The sequence below is a fragment of the Botryllus schlosseri genome, chromosome 7 (assembly GCF_051294905.1).
Source record: "Botryllus schlosseri isolate E-star chromosome 7, Bs_hap1, whole genome shotgun sequence".
NCBI lineage: Eukaryota > Metazoa > Chordata > Ascidiacea > Stolidobranchia > Styelidae > Botryllus > Botryllus schlosseri.
In genome coordinates, this window is record NC_137242.1 from 15,180,461 (window position 1) to 15,201,155 (window position 20,695).

A 20,695-nucleotide genomic window follows, 5' to 3' on the forward strand; every position below is an offset into this window, starting at 1 on the left:
GCAAACTTTGTGATATTGTGTTGCGATTTTAATGAGTTTCTCAGCCTGCTGTAGTCGTCAACACTGTTGACTCATGCTCAAAAGTCTTTCTCCCTAATATGCAAGAAGGTTATGACACACTTTAGATGATATCACACGGAAATGATAGACTTGAGATCCTCAAACTCGGTAGCCAATGTATTTTTCCATATTGCCAACATACCTCATGAATAACCTTTGTTTAATGTTTATGCGTCTTCCAATTTGGCTTCAACAATCATCGAAGCTACGATATCTATTTTCAGCGTTTTCAATTTTGTCAGATAGGCATTAGTTTTGGCTTGATTTGCGACTATTTTTTATCAGTAAAATCGCCATACCCAATAGTGTAGTGATGTAACTCCATTATCACGATCACGAAGATATTTTACCACTTAGTTCTATTTGTAGAGCCGTTTAACTGTCCCGCGTGTGAGATAGAATGTGAGTTACAATATTCAGGATGTCGCGGGATATTGATGTATAGATATCTGGTGATGACCCCGTACTAATTTTACTCGCAGTTTTCGATATTTTTCTGCTTGCGATGGCGTTATAAGTCCTTTCGTCGGGTTCAGGACTTCAACTGGCGCTTTGAGTAGTATTTCACGGCATTTTACGTTATGCTCACTCGATTATAGTATCTGTGAGTATTTTGACCACTTGAGATTGATGGTAATCGCTTACTTGTCCCACCATAAAATTTGCTTCGGGCGGCATCACAAGTACATACGGGTGAATATAATTATGACGTATGGGCGATGCTATATGGGTATAGAAACGCCAAATATGTTAATGCCGGTGGAATAGGCTGGAATGCAACGATGCGAAATGCGTAACTATGGTCGCTTTTGCCATTTCTTTCTATAATGAACACGAACAATTGAACAATGAACATACTCACTCACTCATTGTGACGTCATGGCAGTATGAGAGACGGGTGGAAGTTCAAAAATGTACCCTTCATGCGACCACATAGAATATAATGCCAATTCTATATCACGCTTAAAAATTATTTGGTTCTTTTCGACCATACCTATTTCCCTTCACTTTGTGACAATGTTGTGGGTATGGGTCATTTCCACTAGGGTACAAAGCTGTGTACTACACGTTCCGTGTGCTGCGATAACGGCCAATCGAGATTTACGGCCTTGCCCTATTGAAAATATCGTAACTATAATTCTCGTTCATATAATCACTGTTTTATGTTGATTAGTTTTTAAGTCAGATTAGAGAACGCAATAATGTTCCTAATCGCTTACATAATTACCTCATTCATTGTATTATCGCACTGAAAAGGCAACTCCGTGTATATTGGCCGGGTCAGGCGATGTGCAGATATCCCGTGATGGATTGCGAGTCTCGTCGGTACGATTTCGGTGTTATTTCTGCGCCGTAATACGTGTTACGCGCCGTCATACATGTTTCCAACACAGCGTGTAACGCGTAGTTTATGGTACATAGAGATGGTATCTTTATTTTGACTGCGCTCGCGTAATTGTGTTATGAATGATTGAGGAGATACGGTGATGTGTATTGCTTGTTCGAGGCTGTTTTTCTGTGTAGTGACTCGGGTAATTGTCACTGTCGCCGCACAGCTGGGACTGGCGGGCTGATTTTCATCAACTGCATAGCCTGCACTCGCTAACGCGTAGGGTATTTTTCGTATGCTGCGACCAATCGAGGTTAATAGCCAGCCGTCCACAGTGGGGAAAAGTATCCAAGCTATAATTCTCGTTGATAAATTAACTCTTATTGGAAGTTACCGTATTATTTCAGCGCTGGAATTGATTGTCGAATCAAATGCGAATACTCAAATGATTGTGTCCAACCCATAACCGTTGGGCCATTTTCAAGCCACCCGGTACTATTCAACGCCCCCGGCAATGTGTAAAAGTCAGCCGCCCGTCATCAGAAGCGCAATCATCACTGCGTAGACCCTTTACGGTTTCCTATCGCTACCAACGCGCTAAAGCTAATATAAATGTAACATGTTACGCGTGTTATATTATAAATTGGATTACCTCAAATATTATGGAAACGTCATCAGTTTGATGATGACAACAAGGTCATGATCAAAGCTTGATTGCCGACACTGTTCGCCGCGCTCGTGGCGTATCCGGTTTTGTTTATGCGTAATAAAAGGTATTTGTGTTTACGAAGGATACAGCGGCCAGCTGCGTTTGTTTATTATTTGCCTCATCGTGTTATAATACAATGCTTCCCACCGGCTACTGTGACATATCCGTGTTATAAAACAACGCGATCATAGTCATTTTGGTCGTAAGCCGTATATCCGTTGATGGCTCTCTGTCAGATCTGACCGTCAAATTTCACGTTTTGTTCTGGTGTCATCAGTTCTCACTTTATTGAAATGTTGCCTTTTTCTTGTCGACAAATGAGCATCGTGGGTGGTAGTATTAGACACTAATTTATTATTTAACAGTGTGAAATAGTGGCTTTGCCTGATTTTCGATCTCGGTATTTGTAATCTTCATTCATTGCTTTTCATAATCAGAAACTAAACTATAGAGGCAGCTATATTCACCCGTTCGACAATAAGCTTCATGCTCTTTGATTTTAAAGACGTTACATATAATACAAACGTGCTAGTAGTATCTGCATTACTCAATTACCATGTGTGGGGTACAGCCATCATACGAAATACCAGCGTCCGAATTCTTCCTTTGCAAGAGCGCTTTTGCCTTAATTTTTCCAACGTCTACTCTAGCGCGCTTATGACCGCAATATCAATACCATTTAATCAATTAACGCCAACCGCCGATCGCTTTTAGCTTGCGCAAATAATTATGAAATATCGCGCGGTGATTTTGACCCTCGAAATATTCATTAAGACGTCGTTATCTTTGATAGCGACTCTCGTAGCTGTGACAACACCGCGTAGATGTGTTACGAGAGGTAATATTCGTCTCGCAAATCGTGTAATAATTGTGGATGCGTTATCGATGATCTGTACCGCTAATTACCGTTACGATGTATTTTCATGCATTATGGATGCGTTGTTTACAAAGGAGTCGCTAATATACGCGGATCGCACATTATAAGCTTGTTTCTGTTATGGATGTGTCTGTCGTACAAATTGCCACCGGTACTGTGAGTAAACCAGTTCGAACAGGTTCTGTCAGCTCCTCTCCTACCTCCAAGCACATTATGTTGTGCTCGATAATACACGCTCTCAGTCAGGAGTACAGCAAAGCTGGTCAAAGTAAACAGCGCTGCTACTCAATTAGAAGTAGATTAACTCCGTAAATTTCTACTCAATTACATGTATAGGTTAGGGTTACAATATGTCCTCCTTTTACAGGAAATCGAAAATGTCCTCCGAGGACGCCTAAATGTCCTTCTTTTTGAAAATTCGTCCTCCTCCTTGACAGCCAGGCTAATTTACAGACACAACTATATGACGCCATAAATGACGTGAATTGTGGCGAGATAGCGTAGTGGTATAATTATAGATAACTAACCTCCGTAGGTTAGTTATCTATAGTATAATACGCAGATGCGACAGCAATGGGTTGCGGGTTCGAGTCCGACCGAGGCCGACTCCAAAATTCCTACCGAAGTGTTGGAGGCTCCTTCTAGGCTCCTTCTCGCCATGTCATCCGTGTAAGCCAGGGGTTCTCAAAGGGTGGGCCACAGAGCATTTTGAGGTGGGCCACAGAGTTATTTAGAAAATTTCAGAATTCATGTAAGTTTAGTTATATTTCTTACGTTATTCGCTAAAAATATATTCGTATTATCTAATTATACGTAGGCTACATAAAGCTTTTTAGCCGACTCTGATTAGACGTAGTGGCACGTATGAAGTCAGCATGTACAAATCGAAAACGTTAGGGAGAAACGGTGGCATTTTCTACTGGCTATGACAACCTACGGCTAACAGCAACTAAAATAATTTCAGACGTATAAAAACGGGAAGATAATGCTGAAGTGACCAAGTATTCCGGCACGGTGATATGTCGTATGCCGTTGAAAGGGGTATGCAATGAACTCGCAATGAAGTGCAATTGATGTACATATTTACTGTACAGGCCAGCCGTATTATTGCAGGCTAAAAATAGCCATAATTTCAAATTATTAGCAACTTCTGGCGGAGGTATACTGCACCACCGCAACGAATCATAATGGATCGAGGATTTATCGGAGCGCATTAATCTTTGAAGTCGGTTTAAAATGTCCGGCCTGGAAATTATTGTAGGCTACATAATGAAAGAGTCACAGGAATTGATTGTATCATTGGATTGAATATTCTGACATCGCAACTTCAGTTGTTTTGGTACAAGACATACAAAGTACATCATTCATATTGAAAAATATTTGTCCACTTCTCTGTAGTAGGCTACCCCAGTCACCAATGAATTGTTCGATGCATATCGGCGCTGTCCATGACCACGCATTAAACAGGATTATGACTCTAAGATATCAGGTGGGCACTAGCACATTTTTAAACCGGTAAATGGGCCACGGCCAAGAAAGGGCTGAGAACCCCTGGTGTAAGCGGTGTCTTATAAACGCCTAGAAGTGGGTCGTGCTACAAGTCGGCAGCTACGGAATAAAAATGAAGATAATTGGCCTGGTGTGAACGACCATAGTAGTCGACAAACACTCTGAATACCACAACCAATGACGTGAAATCTGCATTGCGGAATGCTCGGGCGGGTCATTAGGGAGTATAGGATGGGGAAATTACGTTTTTCAAGCAACGCCACATCACTACAGTATAAAGTCGGTAATTCGGGAGTCGAGCCGGGAAGATGAACTTTTTTAGTCAACACAAGATTTCCCGAAAGAAATCACCAATTTACTAGTCTTGTAAACTAAATTTTGTGGTTTTAGAAAAGCGTGCTTCTTTCCAGATCCGAAAATATGCTAACCCTAAGGCAGATCTACGTAGCGATCTCAAAGTCATGTTAAAACAATATTTAGTACCACTAGAAAGTTAAGATCTGACAAGTTCTCAACTAAGGCGTTTCAAAAAGTAAATTTGGCCAATTCGTCGCATAGTTTTAGCAGTTAATGAAAGGTCGATATTGACAATGTCCCTTATCGGGCGTAGGCCATGATATTGACATATGAAGCTACGGCACACAGGGAATGCTGTCATTCTCGTAAAGGTCAATGTGGTTTGTTCTCAAGTTTTCGCAAAAGCCAACTTCACGCCTGTGATTCACAGCTGAGACAGATACACAGCGAGGACATCGCTGTTAAGCATACGCGTCCTCCCTGTGGCAGTGCAATTACAGACGCTCCGTCGTCGGCCCGTGTTGACCATCAACACAACGCAGGTTTGATGTGCGAGAAGCGATCGGGTTCCTTATTACGCTCTCGCCGAGATCCGTGTACGATAACTATCGGCCGTGTTTCGTTAGTAAGGGCAATGACTTGTGAATGAGAATCAAAGAGTCGGTGGATGTATTGTTTATTATGACGCTGGCAACACTGTTCGTCGTTAACCCGGATTGTTTTAGACTTTGAAACGAGACTAGTGTTCTTTCGATGCCCTTTTCTGCGATGTAACAAAACGAGCGGATGGATCTTTGCCGTTAAACGGCGGACGGCGTATGAAGGTAAACCTCCTTGAACCTAAATGTTTAATGTAAAAGGTCAATGTTGTTACAAATGAGCGCATACGATACCGTACGACTTTGGTAAGATACGCGTGAATATTTCGGCACTGTGTAACCAAAGTAGCTGATGTCTATTTTACAAATCTTGAGATGGATTTACCAATTTTTGGTGAATTATTTCTCTTTTTTTTGCGATATCTTCACTGTGGTTATGTTTGTCGCATTTTTTTCTAAAAGTTTTTCGCATAAATCAGCCATCCAATCCTGTGATTCCCAATCGGTGCGCCGTCACAGATTGTCTTAGCTGTGCCGCGATTTTTTTTTTCTAAATAAAGCTTGAGTTACGAAACGACCCGTTTTTTAAAATGATTAATTTCGGCCCCACTTCGTTCAAATGCTATTCCATCATAGGCGCAAAGCAATCAAAGTTATATGATCATTCGCATCTTCGCGGCTTACGGACTGCAGTTTGAAATCTATAAACGAGAGCGACTATGCACGATATCATGCGGGTGTTTGTCAACAATGCAACCGTTTTTCAGTGCGTTCGTTTAATCAACCGCATCGCATTAACATTCCAAAATATGGTTGAAGAAACTTTTCCTTCCGTTTAAATGTGCCGCTAGCGCTTCATAATTTTTCTAATGGGCCACGAGCTGAAAAAAGTTTGGAAGCTGCGGTCCCAGCCCACGATATAATGAAGTTTCTAAACCAGTTCCTTCCAAATGCAGTGGGTGAATCGTTTCAGGCGTGATCGAATCAGTTTCTTTTTTCTACCGGTACATCTATTAGCAATGCCACATATTCTAATCGCCCTGTCGCTAACTCTATAATATTTACAGATATTAACAACGATTAAGTCAAATACGGTGCATAAAACACGAGCTGACGCACAGTGCACGAATTGATATCACACCAAGAGAATATCAGGAGTGTCAATTTCTTTTTGGTGTGGGTATGGTGATTTCAATCGGTACATTTACGCGATTTATATCTCATATATATGATTTTGTCTTGCCATTTTTTCAAGCACCGTGGACACAAAATACAGGTTACTGTAGACACGGTTATCGGTGTTTAACTACTAAAGATTTTCCAATCCCCAGCCGCGACCCTGTTTGTTTTCTTTCGAATTACGCGCAATTTTCGGGCGCGTCCGTGACGCTGCAGTCGGCGGAAGTTTGAACATCGCTTGTATCCCGTGTATCTCGCGATCGCAAATTGTCAGACATTGCTATCGGTGCTGGCAACATCACAAAGCTCGCATGTCGAACAAATAAACGAATTCCACCGTGCCTTGTTATCCTACCAACAAGTCGCCACTACAAAGTGCGCCGTTGGGTAGCTTGCATGTCGGTTATCACGGTGCGCGGCGTAAGAAAATAAACTTGGTGTTGTAAACTTGTTATTGGAAACGCGCTTTTATTATCTGATATCTGATAAGGGCCGAACTATTCAGATCTGTTCTGACTAATGTAGTTTGTTTCACGTCATCGCGGAATATCTGACATAATATACGGAAATGCTGTCGATAGTGTCTTGCTTTGTAAGCGTCTGCGAGCGCAGGCACCTTATAAAACTTGCGGCCTTTTTAAAAACATGCAACTCGATAAGCCGCAACGGAGTGTTTGCAAATCAGATACTGATCAGATACACGGGTTATACCGCTCGGCATTTAGTGGCAATTTCACGCCTAAAATGCTGACAATTCACTGAGAACATATGCGCACTAGCCTGCTGGAGGAAATTCTGTGTCACGATTCACGCCAAAAAACGTCGCGTGTTATCTAGCTCTAGCTGGCGGCCAACTGAATGTGGGTGCAACTAGAACTAACATTAGAACATCTCACTTTTCAAAACTAGCAACTAGATCTAGAACTAATAAATAACCTATAGAAATCCGCACCACAGCTAAATAAAAGTACAGCTCACTAGATTAAATTCAGAAGCAATTTGAGATATGAGGTGTTTCTACCCCAAAATTCGCCTCTGGCTATTTGTATTGATTACTCCGAGCTATAGCAATGGCTCCAAGAACATCACCCAACACAACATTGAAACGTGGCGAGATAACGTAGTGGTAGTATCCACAACTGCCAGACCAGTGGGTTGCGGGTTCGAGTCTGACCGAAGTCGACTCCGTAATTCCTATCCAAGTGTTGGGGGTTTATCTAGGCTCCTCCTCGCCGTCTCATCCGCGGAAGCGGTGTCTTAAAATTAGCCTGGGAGTGAGCCGTGCTACAAGTCGGCAGTTCCGGAATCGTAATAAAGAAAATCGGCCTGGTGTAAATGACCATTGTAGTCGACAAACACCATGAACACCACAAGCAACAATAACAAAACTGATATCACGAATCACGCCAAACGACGATACGTGTTTTATAGTTGTTTGGTAACTGAATTCATCCAATGCGCAACTAGAACTAGAACTACTCAATTTTCAAAATCCGCAATTAGAACTAGAACCAGAACTACTATAAAAGCATTAGGTCAGATTCTCAAGATTAGACCTCCATTTAAAAGCTACTAGAACTGGGACTATACTTAAATCCCAGCAGTTATAGTTAACCTTCAACTAACTAGACTTAAATGGATACTTCATACAAGTCTGCCAGCTACGCCTATTAACGTAACGATAAGTCGCCCCTCCTCGTTTTCAGATTGTCGGCTTCAGCTGTCACGTGAGAAGCAAAGAGACCCGTTCGGTGATGATCGCGAACCGCACCAATCTGCAATGGCGCCTACACCCCGTCATAGACGGCGAATACTGGACGGGCGCGGACACTTTTGTGGTGGACGCGCAACAGACGAAGGCGTACGAGCTCACGTACAGACCGCTCGCGCTCACCCCCGACGGAAAGAAACACACGGTATTTGGATTACTCCATATACTTCATGCGTAACAACGAGAGCCTGAACGATAAAATCGAGTCGATATCACGCTTTGAATGAAATATTGGGGAAATATCGGGTTCTAGTAACAGCATTTCATGTGACATTACACTCTAGGGCAGGGATCACCAACCTTTTTCAAACCAAGAGCTACTTCTTGGGTACTGATTAATGCGGCGGGCTACCAGTTACTCCCACCGTTTATCCGTGCTCAGTTGGAATTCTTCACTCAGACTTTTAGAGCACATGGGCAGGGTTTCCGCCCCTTATCAAGAACAAATAACTATCACTCATGGGACTCATACCAGCGTCTCAGGACTCAGTTGCGTTGCAGCACTGCGCGCAGAAGAGACGCGGGAATATTAACCAGATTCCCGTTAAGCACCAATGCACAATGTGGTATCTAACTAAACATCTAGAGTTAGACACCACGTTATGCATTGGCAAACACAATAGTGGCGAACACATGACATATGTTGAAATTTGGTGTCGAACTGCACGCCTTGAAGATTTTATGACAGTTTCACTCTTAAAATTGATGCAAACACCTCCCAACCTATACTTTCTACTTCATAAATCCAGAGTTAAAAAATTGGTTATTTTTTCTGAAGAAATGTTAAGTGGATTGGGAAATGGTAAAAAAAAACTACTTGAATAAGTACTGCATGTAGGCAAACGTACTCGTGTGCTCCTAAAAAGTAGAGCTATACTTCGTTACTGGCCACCTCTTGTTGTATATAGTTCTTTCAAGTCTTGACAGGGAATATTTTCATAGTACTTCTGTTATTGTCGACTAGTCTGTCGACTGACTTACGTCCGTATGTGCCGCGGTATACTTTCCCATCTTGGTATTTCCGGAAGTTATTCACGCTGTAATCTTCTTCGCGCACTTGAAAACGACCGAGTGCGTCGCCGTCTGAGTTGCGTCGCGACTGAGATGAATTGCAAACAAACAGAAGTTTTCTGATTGTAAATTCGTGGCGGTGTGAGCGCGAATTGCAGATAACGGAAACCCGCGTTGCGTTTTTACGCGCTTCGGTGTCAAAGTCGAAATTTGCGGAGTGCAGGATTTTCATACGCTGTAAGCAGGGTTGTAACCAAGTCGCAGGGTTCCGAGTCACAAGTCAATCTCACTTTGATAGTTTTGACTCGAGTCAATTCGAGTTTAGAATTGGAATTATTGAATTCGCGAAAACTTAGAAATTGAACCAAGTTCATCTCATACCATATATTATATGTGTTCATTCTCATAAGCACGAGAATTGCAAATGTATGTACAGCAAGCTTGGCTCGTTTCGAACTATAGTGTTCTCCTGTATCATTTACAATATAACCAGAAATTCGATTAGAATTAAAATCAGAGTATATAAACCTTTCACAGATTAGAATTAGAGCAAAAAAAAACATTTAACAAATTTGATATGAATTAAATTACCAGCATTTCGCTTTAATTGGTGTAATAACCAATAAGACACCCAGAATTATCTAGCTATCCAAGTCTGCCATAAAGTGTATTTTACCTGCGGTAAGGTGGATATTTGATATATGCAGTTTTTTCCACGCGTCTGTTTACAGTACATACACCATTATATACAATTGAATAGTATATTCATATTGAAATGAACCCGAATATTTTTGGCTGACACTCGTCAGGGGTAATAGTCAGCAACTAGTAGAGAATTCAAAAGAACATCGTATATCAACAATCGTAACACAAAATATGACGTCACCAGCACGAAATGTCGAATACGAGAGCGTTCAATGTACTATTTTTAGATGATACACGAACTCTTTTTGTTGGCACAGCCTTGATAAAAGTCGATTCCAAGGCACACAAATGAAAGCTTGAGCGACCCTTTCCGAGTATGCGAAATCTGTCGTCTCGATAATTAAGTGTTTGCCAATTGCAGAATTTATGGCCTTTGATTGATATACGATGTTCCTTTGAATTCTCTACTAGTTGCTGACAATTACCCCTGACTAATGTCAGCCGAAAATATTCAGGTTCATTTCAATATGAAAATACTATTCAATTGTATATTGAAGTTCTGTACCTCCAAGAAGCTGTTCACACCAATATATATATATATAGTAGCATATCAGAAATAGTTGAAATCGGCGAAATACACGATTTCCGTTTACAGCGCGACAAAAAATTCACGAATGTAGTCGCGTCGTAATTTTGACCAAAAGAAAAGAATCATATAGTCACAATTCTTTGTGAAGTGGAGTGAAAATTCAAAATAATCTCCCAACCCCCATTTTCAAATCCGAAATCTTACCGAACAGAGATAGCAATCCAGCTCCCTCAGATAAATATATTCCATTCGCGCTTCAGGGATCCGTTTTCTTCCCCATACCGGACGGCGGCGGAATCCTGTACAACCTACAAGGCCAAGCCGACCCGCCGAAACCCGTGGCCAGCATCTCCCGGGACATCCCATGCAAAACAGCCTACACCGAACTACTGCAAGTGGCGAACTGGCTTCGGAAGCCACAGAGGTAATTTAACTCACTGTTCTATTCCGTGATGTGAGTTATATTTAAGCCTTGGCGTAATCATTCGAGTATCAATTGCAATAATTCTAGTCGATTATTTCACGACCTTGCTTATTTCAAGACAGTGCTTCCAAACCAGTGGGCCGCGAAGCTGTTACAAGTGGGTCGCAAAACTTGCATTTCTCAATGTCACAGCGTTCTATTCATTGTGTCATACAAGGCGGATTTTGGCTGCTATGGTATAGCAAGGATAGCGATTTTATAGGCATAAAAAAAAACTTTGCAACGATGACAATTATACATGGGGCGGTTGGTCGAAAATAGATGTACCTCGATTTTTAGGTATTTCTGAATTCTGGTTATTCTCCGAGCAGAAAAAATCCAGGGTTGCGCTAGGTTCCGAGTCACAAGTCAATCTCACTTTTATAGTTTTGACTCGAGTCAAGTCCGAGTCCAAGTCAGTGATGAGAGGGTGTAGTCCAAGTCATCGTGTTCTTTACTATATTCTTCGAAGATGGAATGACATGTCTGTTTTAGCCGTCCTAGTCTCCAGTCATATGACTTGGTTCGAGTCATGACACGAGTCATTAAAGTTCTGGGAAAAATCTAGCCTACACGTAGTCCCATAATATCTAATATATAGTAGCGCAGCTTTCGCATTAATAATAAATTGCATGTGTATACAATACATTGCTTCTTTTCTCGTTAAATTATTTGTCATTCCTTTTGTCATATCTCATTGTGGGTCGCACAATAGAACTCACATTACATCGGTTCGCGACCTGAAAAAGGTTGGAAAGCGCTGTTTAAGGCGTTACTGAATATCGCACTTGTAGTGATGAGTAATTATATGGCCGTTCGCACTTGGAACCGTTTTGTGGCGCGATTGTAATGTTTAAAGATTTGGTGTCGAACACTTGTTCTTGTCTGACACGGGATTAGTCGGTTTAATGCGCTCGCATCTGTAAAGAAATCAAAATCCGTTTGTAATCCGCCAAAACAAGCCGCCGTGTTCGGCGTAACAGTCATCGGCGTACACTTTACAGATTACGCTTTTTACAACTCGTCCATTAGCCGCTTTAGCCATTCTCTCAACGTGATTTTAATCTGCAATAACGCTAACGGAAATCATGTAATGTTTCGCACGGTGCTCAACGGAAAACTTTCGTAATCCGCTGTTTTGTCAGCGCCTATATCGCATTTCCTGCAATATTTGTCATTTCATCAGGAATTCATTTGTATATGTCGTATGGAAATTACGGTAATGTCAGCCTTTATCGAACCCAAGTTACGCCGCTTGTAGGAATTCAATAAATTACTAATACCTTCCTCTATGGTTGCATTTAAAACAAAAATCAATTTAAAACAAAGCCCTTGTTTAAAACATGTTTTTTATTGTTTATTTTTCTCGTTTTTTACAAGCCATATGGCGTCACGGATATTCAATGGTGACGTCATAGTGGATTGACGTTGACAATTCAAAATAATTAGGTAAATATAGCTCCTTTGACGAAATAGCTACGCACCATAGCTGTTGAACCGAATATTTTGAGGGTTGCAACCTTCCCATATCGTTTACATCGGCTATATCGGGTGGTCATTGTCCGTAGGCTTATACAACATGTTTTTTTTGCACAATTATTTACACAAATATGGCATGATTTTTCACCTTAGAAAAAACACAATTCTTTTTTATTGGCTTTTGTTTACAACACTGATTAAAACATGTTTTGAACAACAATTTGTTTTAAATGCAACCCTACCATCATCCTTTTTGTAGGTTTATAACTTAGTTGGCGAATCCATCACCCTACGATTGTAATGCTGCGTTGATGCATGCGTTGTTTAACATTGCTGTGATATCTCGTGCTTGGTTTATGGTTCGAGTTTGCGACTGCATCATTAGCATCTGAAACAATCAGGGGTTTTTGAAACCAAGAGCTACTTTCTCGGTACTGCTTAATGCGACGGTCTACCAGTGACTCCCGCCGTTTATCCGTGCTCAGTTGGATTTCTTCACACAGACTATAGACAACTAACCTACGGATAGATGCGCATCACATGATTCACGGTCGAGTGATGCTACAGTCGCAGATTTGTTGTCGCTTCATAGCATGAAACGACAACGTAATTGCTAATCCCATAGATGAAGACCCGAGCGCTCAAATTTAATAAAGTTGATCTTATTTGAAAGCTACAGTCGCGCGGATACTGATAATATACATCAAAATCTGATCAGGGCAATGGAACCCCCTCGAAATACCCCTCAAAGTCTGAAAATCGGCATTGTTCCGAGCAATCGCAACCACGCAAGGACCATTGTTATGGTCATTGTGCTGCGTCGGTGCCATTGTTTAGAACAGTGGTTCCCAACCTTTTTCGACCCATCGCCCCCTTTTCAAGGTCAACACCGATCATCGCCCCCCAAATTTTGTGTACCGAAAATTGGGCATACAAACTGTAATCACCGGCGGGTTGACTAAAAAAAAAAGGTCAAATTTTCGGCTCGAAGCCTAATTCGACACACTTTTGTAACTAAATTTCCGTGGGTTGACTGAAAAAAAAAGGTCAGCCGTTTTGACGCGTCATCGCCCCCCTATCGCCCCCTTCGCTATTTTCGCCCCCCGTCGCCCCCTTTGTCCACTTTCGCCCCCCTGTCGCCCCCTTCGTCATTTTCGCCCCCCTAGACCGCCAAATCGCCCACGTTGGGAAGCACTGGTTTAGAACAATGCCGAATTTCAGACTTTGAAAGCTATCTTGGGGTGGTTCCACCGCCTTGATGGAAATTTATTGTATATTATCAGAATCAGCGCGACTGTAGCTTTCGAATAATATCAACGTTAATAAATTTGAGCGCTCGGTTCGTCATCTATGGGATTAGCAATTACGTTGCCGTTACATGCTATGAAGCGACAACAAATCTGCGACTGTAGCATCACTCGACCGTGAATCACGTGATGCGTATCTATCCGTAGGTTAGTTATCTATACACAGACATTCACAGCACTCGCCCTTTACCAAGAACAGATATCTCTCACCGGTGTTCACACCAGCGTTTCCAGTCTCAGTTTCGTTGCCTAAACGGGCTGTTTCACGCGGTTCTTATGATTCTTATGATAGTTATAATAATTCCACTCATAAACCTGATGAAAACCAAGGATATCTAGATGCAAACATATCCTGAAACTATGTTCTACTTTGCGAAGTGTAAAGTGCATGATGTAGGTAGTTTTGCCTGAATTTTCGTCCACAATTTTGAAAAAACCCGCCTACCATTCATCATCATCATAGCACGAAAATTACCTTCAGTATCAGATTTCTTCGCGTTTGTTCTATAGTTATAGTGTGATCTTCAATTAATAATCACAGGAAACTATTCGTATTGCTGTGCTCTGCAGGATTGAAACTGTTTTGTCCAGGGTCTGCTATTCTCAATTGTCTTTGCGGCCTGTTGTGGTTTTATCTTTGTAAATCGTGCCGTAACTTTCTGTGTTTCCACGCTAAAAATCGCCCGTGTAATCGCATTGCCCACCATCGTATAACAAACAGTAGACTATATCGTCTACGGTTCACGTTCCATAATATTATTAATTTACATGTTATCTCTATTGAGACCCACTGCGTGTTTTATTTGGCGAGGTACGCTCAAAGTCGAGGTCATGTCCCGAATGCGCCCACGAATTGATCCGCCGTTGTTTATTGTCGTTATTGAAAATCTGACCGTACACAAGCAAGACAAATGTAATAATCCTAACTAAACATCAATCACACGCAATGTCCGAAGCGTTGTAATCTTTTATCGCCAGATTTCATCTTGGCACGCAAATGATAAACGGAAAAATGAATTACAATTCTCTGTTTATTTTCCGACGTGAGCATAATCCGTGCATTCTTCTGTGTGCATTGGCGGTGTGCATTGCGGCCCGTTTAATCTGTCTCCGCGTCAGAAGCGTGTTAGCTCATGGAATTTGATGTCATACGAATTTTGCGGTGCTCCGCAGAGTTCACAACCCGCCTCGCGTACAAACGGCGATTTTCCGCGCGTCGTAAGTATCAGCTAAACCGCGTGTAATGTCAACAGGCCTTGACATTCGCTCCGCCAATATTACGGTCGACGCTAAGCGCTAAGCTAACTAATCTGAATTCTTTCGATTGGCGCATTTTGCACAGACCACACTTAAAAGACACTGTGGGTTTTGAAGTATTGGTATGCATTTCGCCTTTACGTGTTTATGCACTATGTTTGTTTATATAATGCAGCCCTAATGTATTGTCATATAATTCTTAAGCGAAGCTGGTAAAAGTAATCAGCCTGGAAGCAACCCCTCAAATTTCTGCTCAATATACGATTAGAAATGTTTGCGAATACGCATGTTATTTGGTAATCTTCAATTGCGTTCGTCTTATAGCAATCATTTGTAATCAAGCCTTCTGATACAGGCCGTTCTAACCGCTATAGAAAGCGTCTGCGAACCACAAATTGTTGGTTATTTACGTTGTCGCAAAAAAAACTTACTTTCGTCCTACGTGATTACGTTCAATCGGTTGTATGTTGCTGTTCTCCGAGTCAGCCAGCTATCCTCATTTGAATCGGACTCGGACGTTTTAATCAACTCCTGGAATACGTGTATGAATTACAACGATTAGCATCCGTAAATAACCCTTTAGACAGGCTTCTGCGCCTATAATTGGCAGCATAGGAATATTTCTATTAAAGAAATCACGAGACAGTTTCGCATCGTAACTACTAAAACTTTAGGACTCACATGAACAGAATGGCCATCTGAGACGAAATATTTTACTGCATGTGCAAACTTATTTTAATTGTCAAATTGCAAATTGCCTTGATACAATCATATTGCTGTTTAGAAATGTTCTGTCAGGTTTTGGAAAAAAAAGTGTTTGCAAAAATTTATTTTTTCTTGTGATATACATAACCGCTATTCCAGAATGGCTTCAAGATGAGCTTCTCTAGATAGCAATGACAAGGTTGGACGTTTTATGTTCATTAAAAATATGTTTCTCATTTCTGGTGCCATATATGTTGCGAATTGCAATCATACCCAAAAGTGTCTTCGGAAGCGTTACATGTTTTTAATACATTCGCCACTACCTATCATTGTGGAAATGGATTTTCTGCACTCGTTCATATATCGAATCGATGGCTCGGATATTCCAGATGCGGTCACGTATTTCAAGAAATGCTGCTACAGAATTTGCTGTGAAATATTAAAAGCCTTACCAATTTCTACAAAAATAGTGTAATGTTAATTCATGTCTTCTTATTGCTGCCTATCACTAGCCTACAGTAAATATCTGCACAAGACAAATGACGGCTGCACGATAATCGAGCTAAATTTGGACTAAAACTGGGGGCTCGTGACGGTTCAAAGGGGGTCCGCGAAGACAAAAAGGTTGAGAACTACTGTTCTAGGACTTTCGTAATAAAATGTGTAAATAACAGGGAGTGTTGCCTAAAAATGGGTTCGTAGTGAAATTACGCATAACTCACTTGAGTGCTGCGAAAAACTCCATAACTAACCTCATTCGGAATTGTGTGGTTGGCATATTTGTGTTGGCATCAGATTTTTCAGAATGCGAAGTCCTGCGTTACCCGTGTCCTCCGCCTCGCAACTCAAATAACCCCAAGCCTTCGAATATTTATAACCGAGTATTTCAACATCCGTGGGTCACGAAAATCTTTATTTTTACGACATCCAGTAAATTCCAAACCTTCCAATGTCACCTCAGAATAGCGGTGACGTATCCGCTCGCGATTTATTGCTGTATCGAGATGTATTCGTCGATTACGGGCAACATCGGAACAATTGCGTTATCGGATCATCACAAAAATTGAAGATGTCACCGAATGCGTGATCTTTACAGATTCTATTGTTGTTGATTAATTGAATTCACAAGTGATTCACGATCGACGATCATGATCATACACGAACAAACTTTGATGTACAACCGATCGACCTTCTACCGTTGTTTACACATCAGAAACACGCACATTTACAATTCACGATTGAAAAAATATGACATGCCGACTCCTAGTATTTGGAACCGGCTCCAATCAGATCGCCATTAGATACAATATGTCGGCACGTTAATTCACTAGCTGCGGTAGGCATGTCCGCCATTAGATTACTCGCATTGATGCGCGCGCTGTTCCGTCACAATCGACTGTCTTGTAACCATACAACGTTAACCTTGATTTACACACCTGGTACGATTAGTTTTGCTCGTATCTCTGTGTGTTCCGCGTGTCGCCACGGTGAAATTGTGCACGTTTTGTGAAGTTTGTTTGTGTCGGTCGTGCGTATTTAGACGGCTGCAGTCATGATTTCGAATTTAAAATGTAGATTTGCCCGCGATACGTGGGGCGAAATAAGCGAGATATGTTACGTTGTGGTTTCGCGAAAAAAGGCGTGCGTATTTTCCGTTTGGTCGCTCTCTCGGCTGCAATACGGAGACGCGATTTGAATAATGGTTGAAAAGTGACAATGGGGATATGAATCGTTTTCGTTGCCCGTTCTGGCCTCAAACATGGTAACATTTCAAACAATACTAAGGGGTGACAAAATTTTGATAGGTGTTTGAGGTTGGGGACTCTTGGGGTGTATGCCATGGCTCAACATAAAGGCCATATTTGGAAAGGAAATTTCATGCCCTTTCTAGCAATATTTGGGTCATTAGGCTAGCATCTACCTTGCGGAAGTTATGACCACAAACGTGAACACTTGAAAAATTCATTTTTAAACAGAATTCCCCAATCAAGCAAACCCGTTTACAATGTACTCAAGTTTTTCAAGACCACTTCCGATGGTATCTATATAAGAATCAAACAGAACACTGATATGAAATAGCGCACAGCCCGAAGAAAATTTCGAGAAAATCTGCACGCATACTGTTCCACTTTTTGCTGGTTTGCAATAGAAGTCTGGGCTCTAGATGCATCTCGTACCCACTGCTTTGGTTCCCTCGAACCCCGAAGGGGTCCACGGGACCCTGGTTAAGAACTTGTGGATTTGTGCATCTCATGTGTATGTTATCTGCAATGTGTTTCCTCCAGATTCAAGGTCACCGTGGAAATGATCAAGCCGGATAAACTCGACTCCGGCACGACCATGAAGGGCTTGGATTACATCGACGTGCCGGGATCCGTGAAGAGGGATTACAAGCTGCATTTTTACGCCCACAAAGAGGGAACTTTCGGCGCAAAGGTAACTTGAACCAATCGAATGCAACTGAGATTTTGACCTTAGTCGCATTATGGGGTACTGTGTTCGTTTGCTAATGTGCATTCTATCGAAAACCCACTCTCAATATTCGGTGAGATTAAACTAGTATATGTTTGTAATTCGGCTTTAAAAAGCTGTTGCGATCAGATTCGGGTGCAGTCTAAAGGCTATCAATTGAGTAACAAGTGAAATTATTGAAAACCCACCATACTCGATTACTTGTATCGTTCATCAGGGAATTGGCAATTGGTGAATTTGACATTGGAAATTCAATAACTGTTGTTATTATGAAAGCGATGCATCGATATTGTATTAACAAATACGGAAGGCGATGTTGCACTGAATGTGAACCTGACTTGTGATCTATTGCAATTGGCGAGTGAGGCATATTGAATTCGGCACTTGGTGAATTTGGCAAGAGAAATGTCATTACTAGGGCAAGTTTTTGTGGCAGTCAAATCCTTTGAAATTTGTATTTATTTTTCACAAAAGTTGCAGTAAAAAGTTGAATTTATTTTTCACAAAAGTTACACTAAAAATTTGCATTTATGGACAAGTTCCTTGCAATTATTAGGGTACGAGATACTCGAATCGATCCGTATCCAAGACACTGTAGCAAAACTCAGTGTTGACGAATCAACAAAATCAATAGCGTGAAAAAACTGATCCGGTGAAAATATAATTTTCGCCGGTCTAGCCCGAATGTACGTCAAATCAGAACCAAATATTTACAGTAAAAAGTTAGTTGCAAGAAAAATCCAAAAAAGTTGCACGAAAAACCGAAAAACTTGCAAGAAATAGCACGAAGAATCGAAAAAGTTGCAAAAAGTTTCATGAGAAAATTGAGAAAAAGTTGCAATATAAGATTCCTTCTTACACCTTAAAACCCCGTACCGGTACTACGTGACTTATGAGTATTTAGGAAGCTGTAAAAAAAAGTTGCAAAAGTTGCAAAAACTTGCCCTAGTAATGACTAATGACTATCATTATTATGAAGCCCATGTATCCATATTGTCTTATTAAATACGAAAATTAGTGTTACCCTGCATATAAGCGAAAGTTCTGATGTGTGTATGTTAGTATGTATGTATTAATGTATCGGTGTTAGGGTGGGAGGAGGTTAGGATTAGGTTTAGGGGCCGCTAAGTGCCGACTTCACCAAGTGGCAATTGAACATGACAAATTCACTGCAACGTGACCTAGTGTACCTCTGCCAGATAGCCGTCGTGTGTGATAGGATATGTGGAGCTGTAATCTGCGAATTTCGCTTGACTCGTGGGTCGCTCCCACGGAGCAAACTCGTAATTGCAGCTACCGCGGGCTTTTGATATGCGTTTGGCGCGATAGCATCGGGAATCTGTGCGAAAATATATAGTCGATTATAACCTTGATTGTTGCGGATAAGAGACTGGAACATAGCGACTTTCTGGTCGTTTATGCTACTACCCTCCTGTTCACACGCTATTCGACCCGTGTCGTCATGATTCGGGACTCATAGAATGTCAATTGGACAAATTTTGTCGCTACACGTGTTTTCTTTAGGTCGTTTTATCGTAAATCGCAGCAATTTTCCAATTTTCCCATCATAATTCTGCACTCCGTGTGGATTTTTAAGTCTTGAAATTCGACCCTACTTTTTCCACTATTTGTACAAAATACCGACCTAATGCTGATAGGCTATTAGATTGAACTGGTGATAATGCCAGATATCATAGGACGCTATTAGATTTCGGGTGCCGCGGCCGATTACCACGTCATAACGCGTCGTGTCTTATTTCAAAATAAAATATCGCGTTTCGTAACCTTGGCCGCTTTTATCTGGCGTGCGATCGTAATCGGCTATCTCTCGTTCAAAACGATATCATGTCGCCGACTTGTTATTGCGTTATCGCGTCATTATCTTGATAGGCCATTAGTTGATTTCTCTAATGCCGACTCGGTAGGAAATTGCCGATTTAGATTTTTGATCGGGCGATGCGCGTGAAACAATCTGATCTTCCGTTTGAGATAAGGCGCACGGTGTCAGTTCCTGCGACAACCTTGAGAAAAAGTGCTGTCGATGCGTTTAGAAGACTAATGCAGATATTCATCGATCATATCTGCCATTCATTTTTATTGGGCCGGCATGTCCCCTGTTCCTTACAAAACGTATCCGGCTATGGTTTACTTGGCGGGGCCTTGTTTCATCGTAGTCAATTTATTGTTAATATGTCGACACATGGCCTACTAAAAACAGTGTTTTTAGTAGGCCATGGTCGACACCAGGCTTGCGTTACTAGATAATTTTAGTTGTTTAGTGAGACTAGAGACCGAAATGTTGCTATGCTGTAATTCTAATTCTAATCTGAATTCTAGTTTTCTTGAAAATGCTACAGGAGAATTGTATAGTCCGAAACAAGCCAAGCTTGGTGTACAGACATTTGCCATTCTCATTCTTATGAGAATGAAACTATG

The 20,695-nt window shown here is 41.4% G+C and overlaps 1 protein-coding gene across 4 annotated transcripts in view; it reads left to right on the forward strand.

Annotated features, from left to right (window-relative positions):
• Positions 1-20,695, forward strand: part of LOC145442391 (hydrocephalus-inducing protein homolog) — a 106,530-nt gene that overhangs the window by 76,225 nt on the left and 9,610 nt on the right. For all 4 annotated transcript variants that reach the window (XM_080320286.1, XM_080320287.1, XM_080320288.1 and 1 more), the window contains 3 exons: positions 8,267-8,476; positions 10,837-11,000; positions 18,073-18,223. In XM_080320286.1, the coding sequence (XP_080176412.1) occupies positions 8,267-8,476; positions 10,837-11,000; positions 18,073-18,223 (525 nt within the window). The remainder of the gene's footprint in view (positions 1-8,266; positions 8,477-10,836; positions 11,001-18,072; positions 18,224-20,695) is intronic.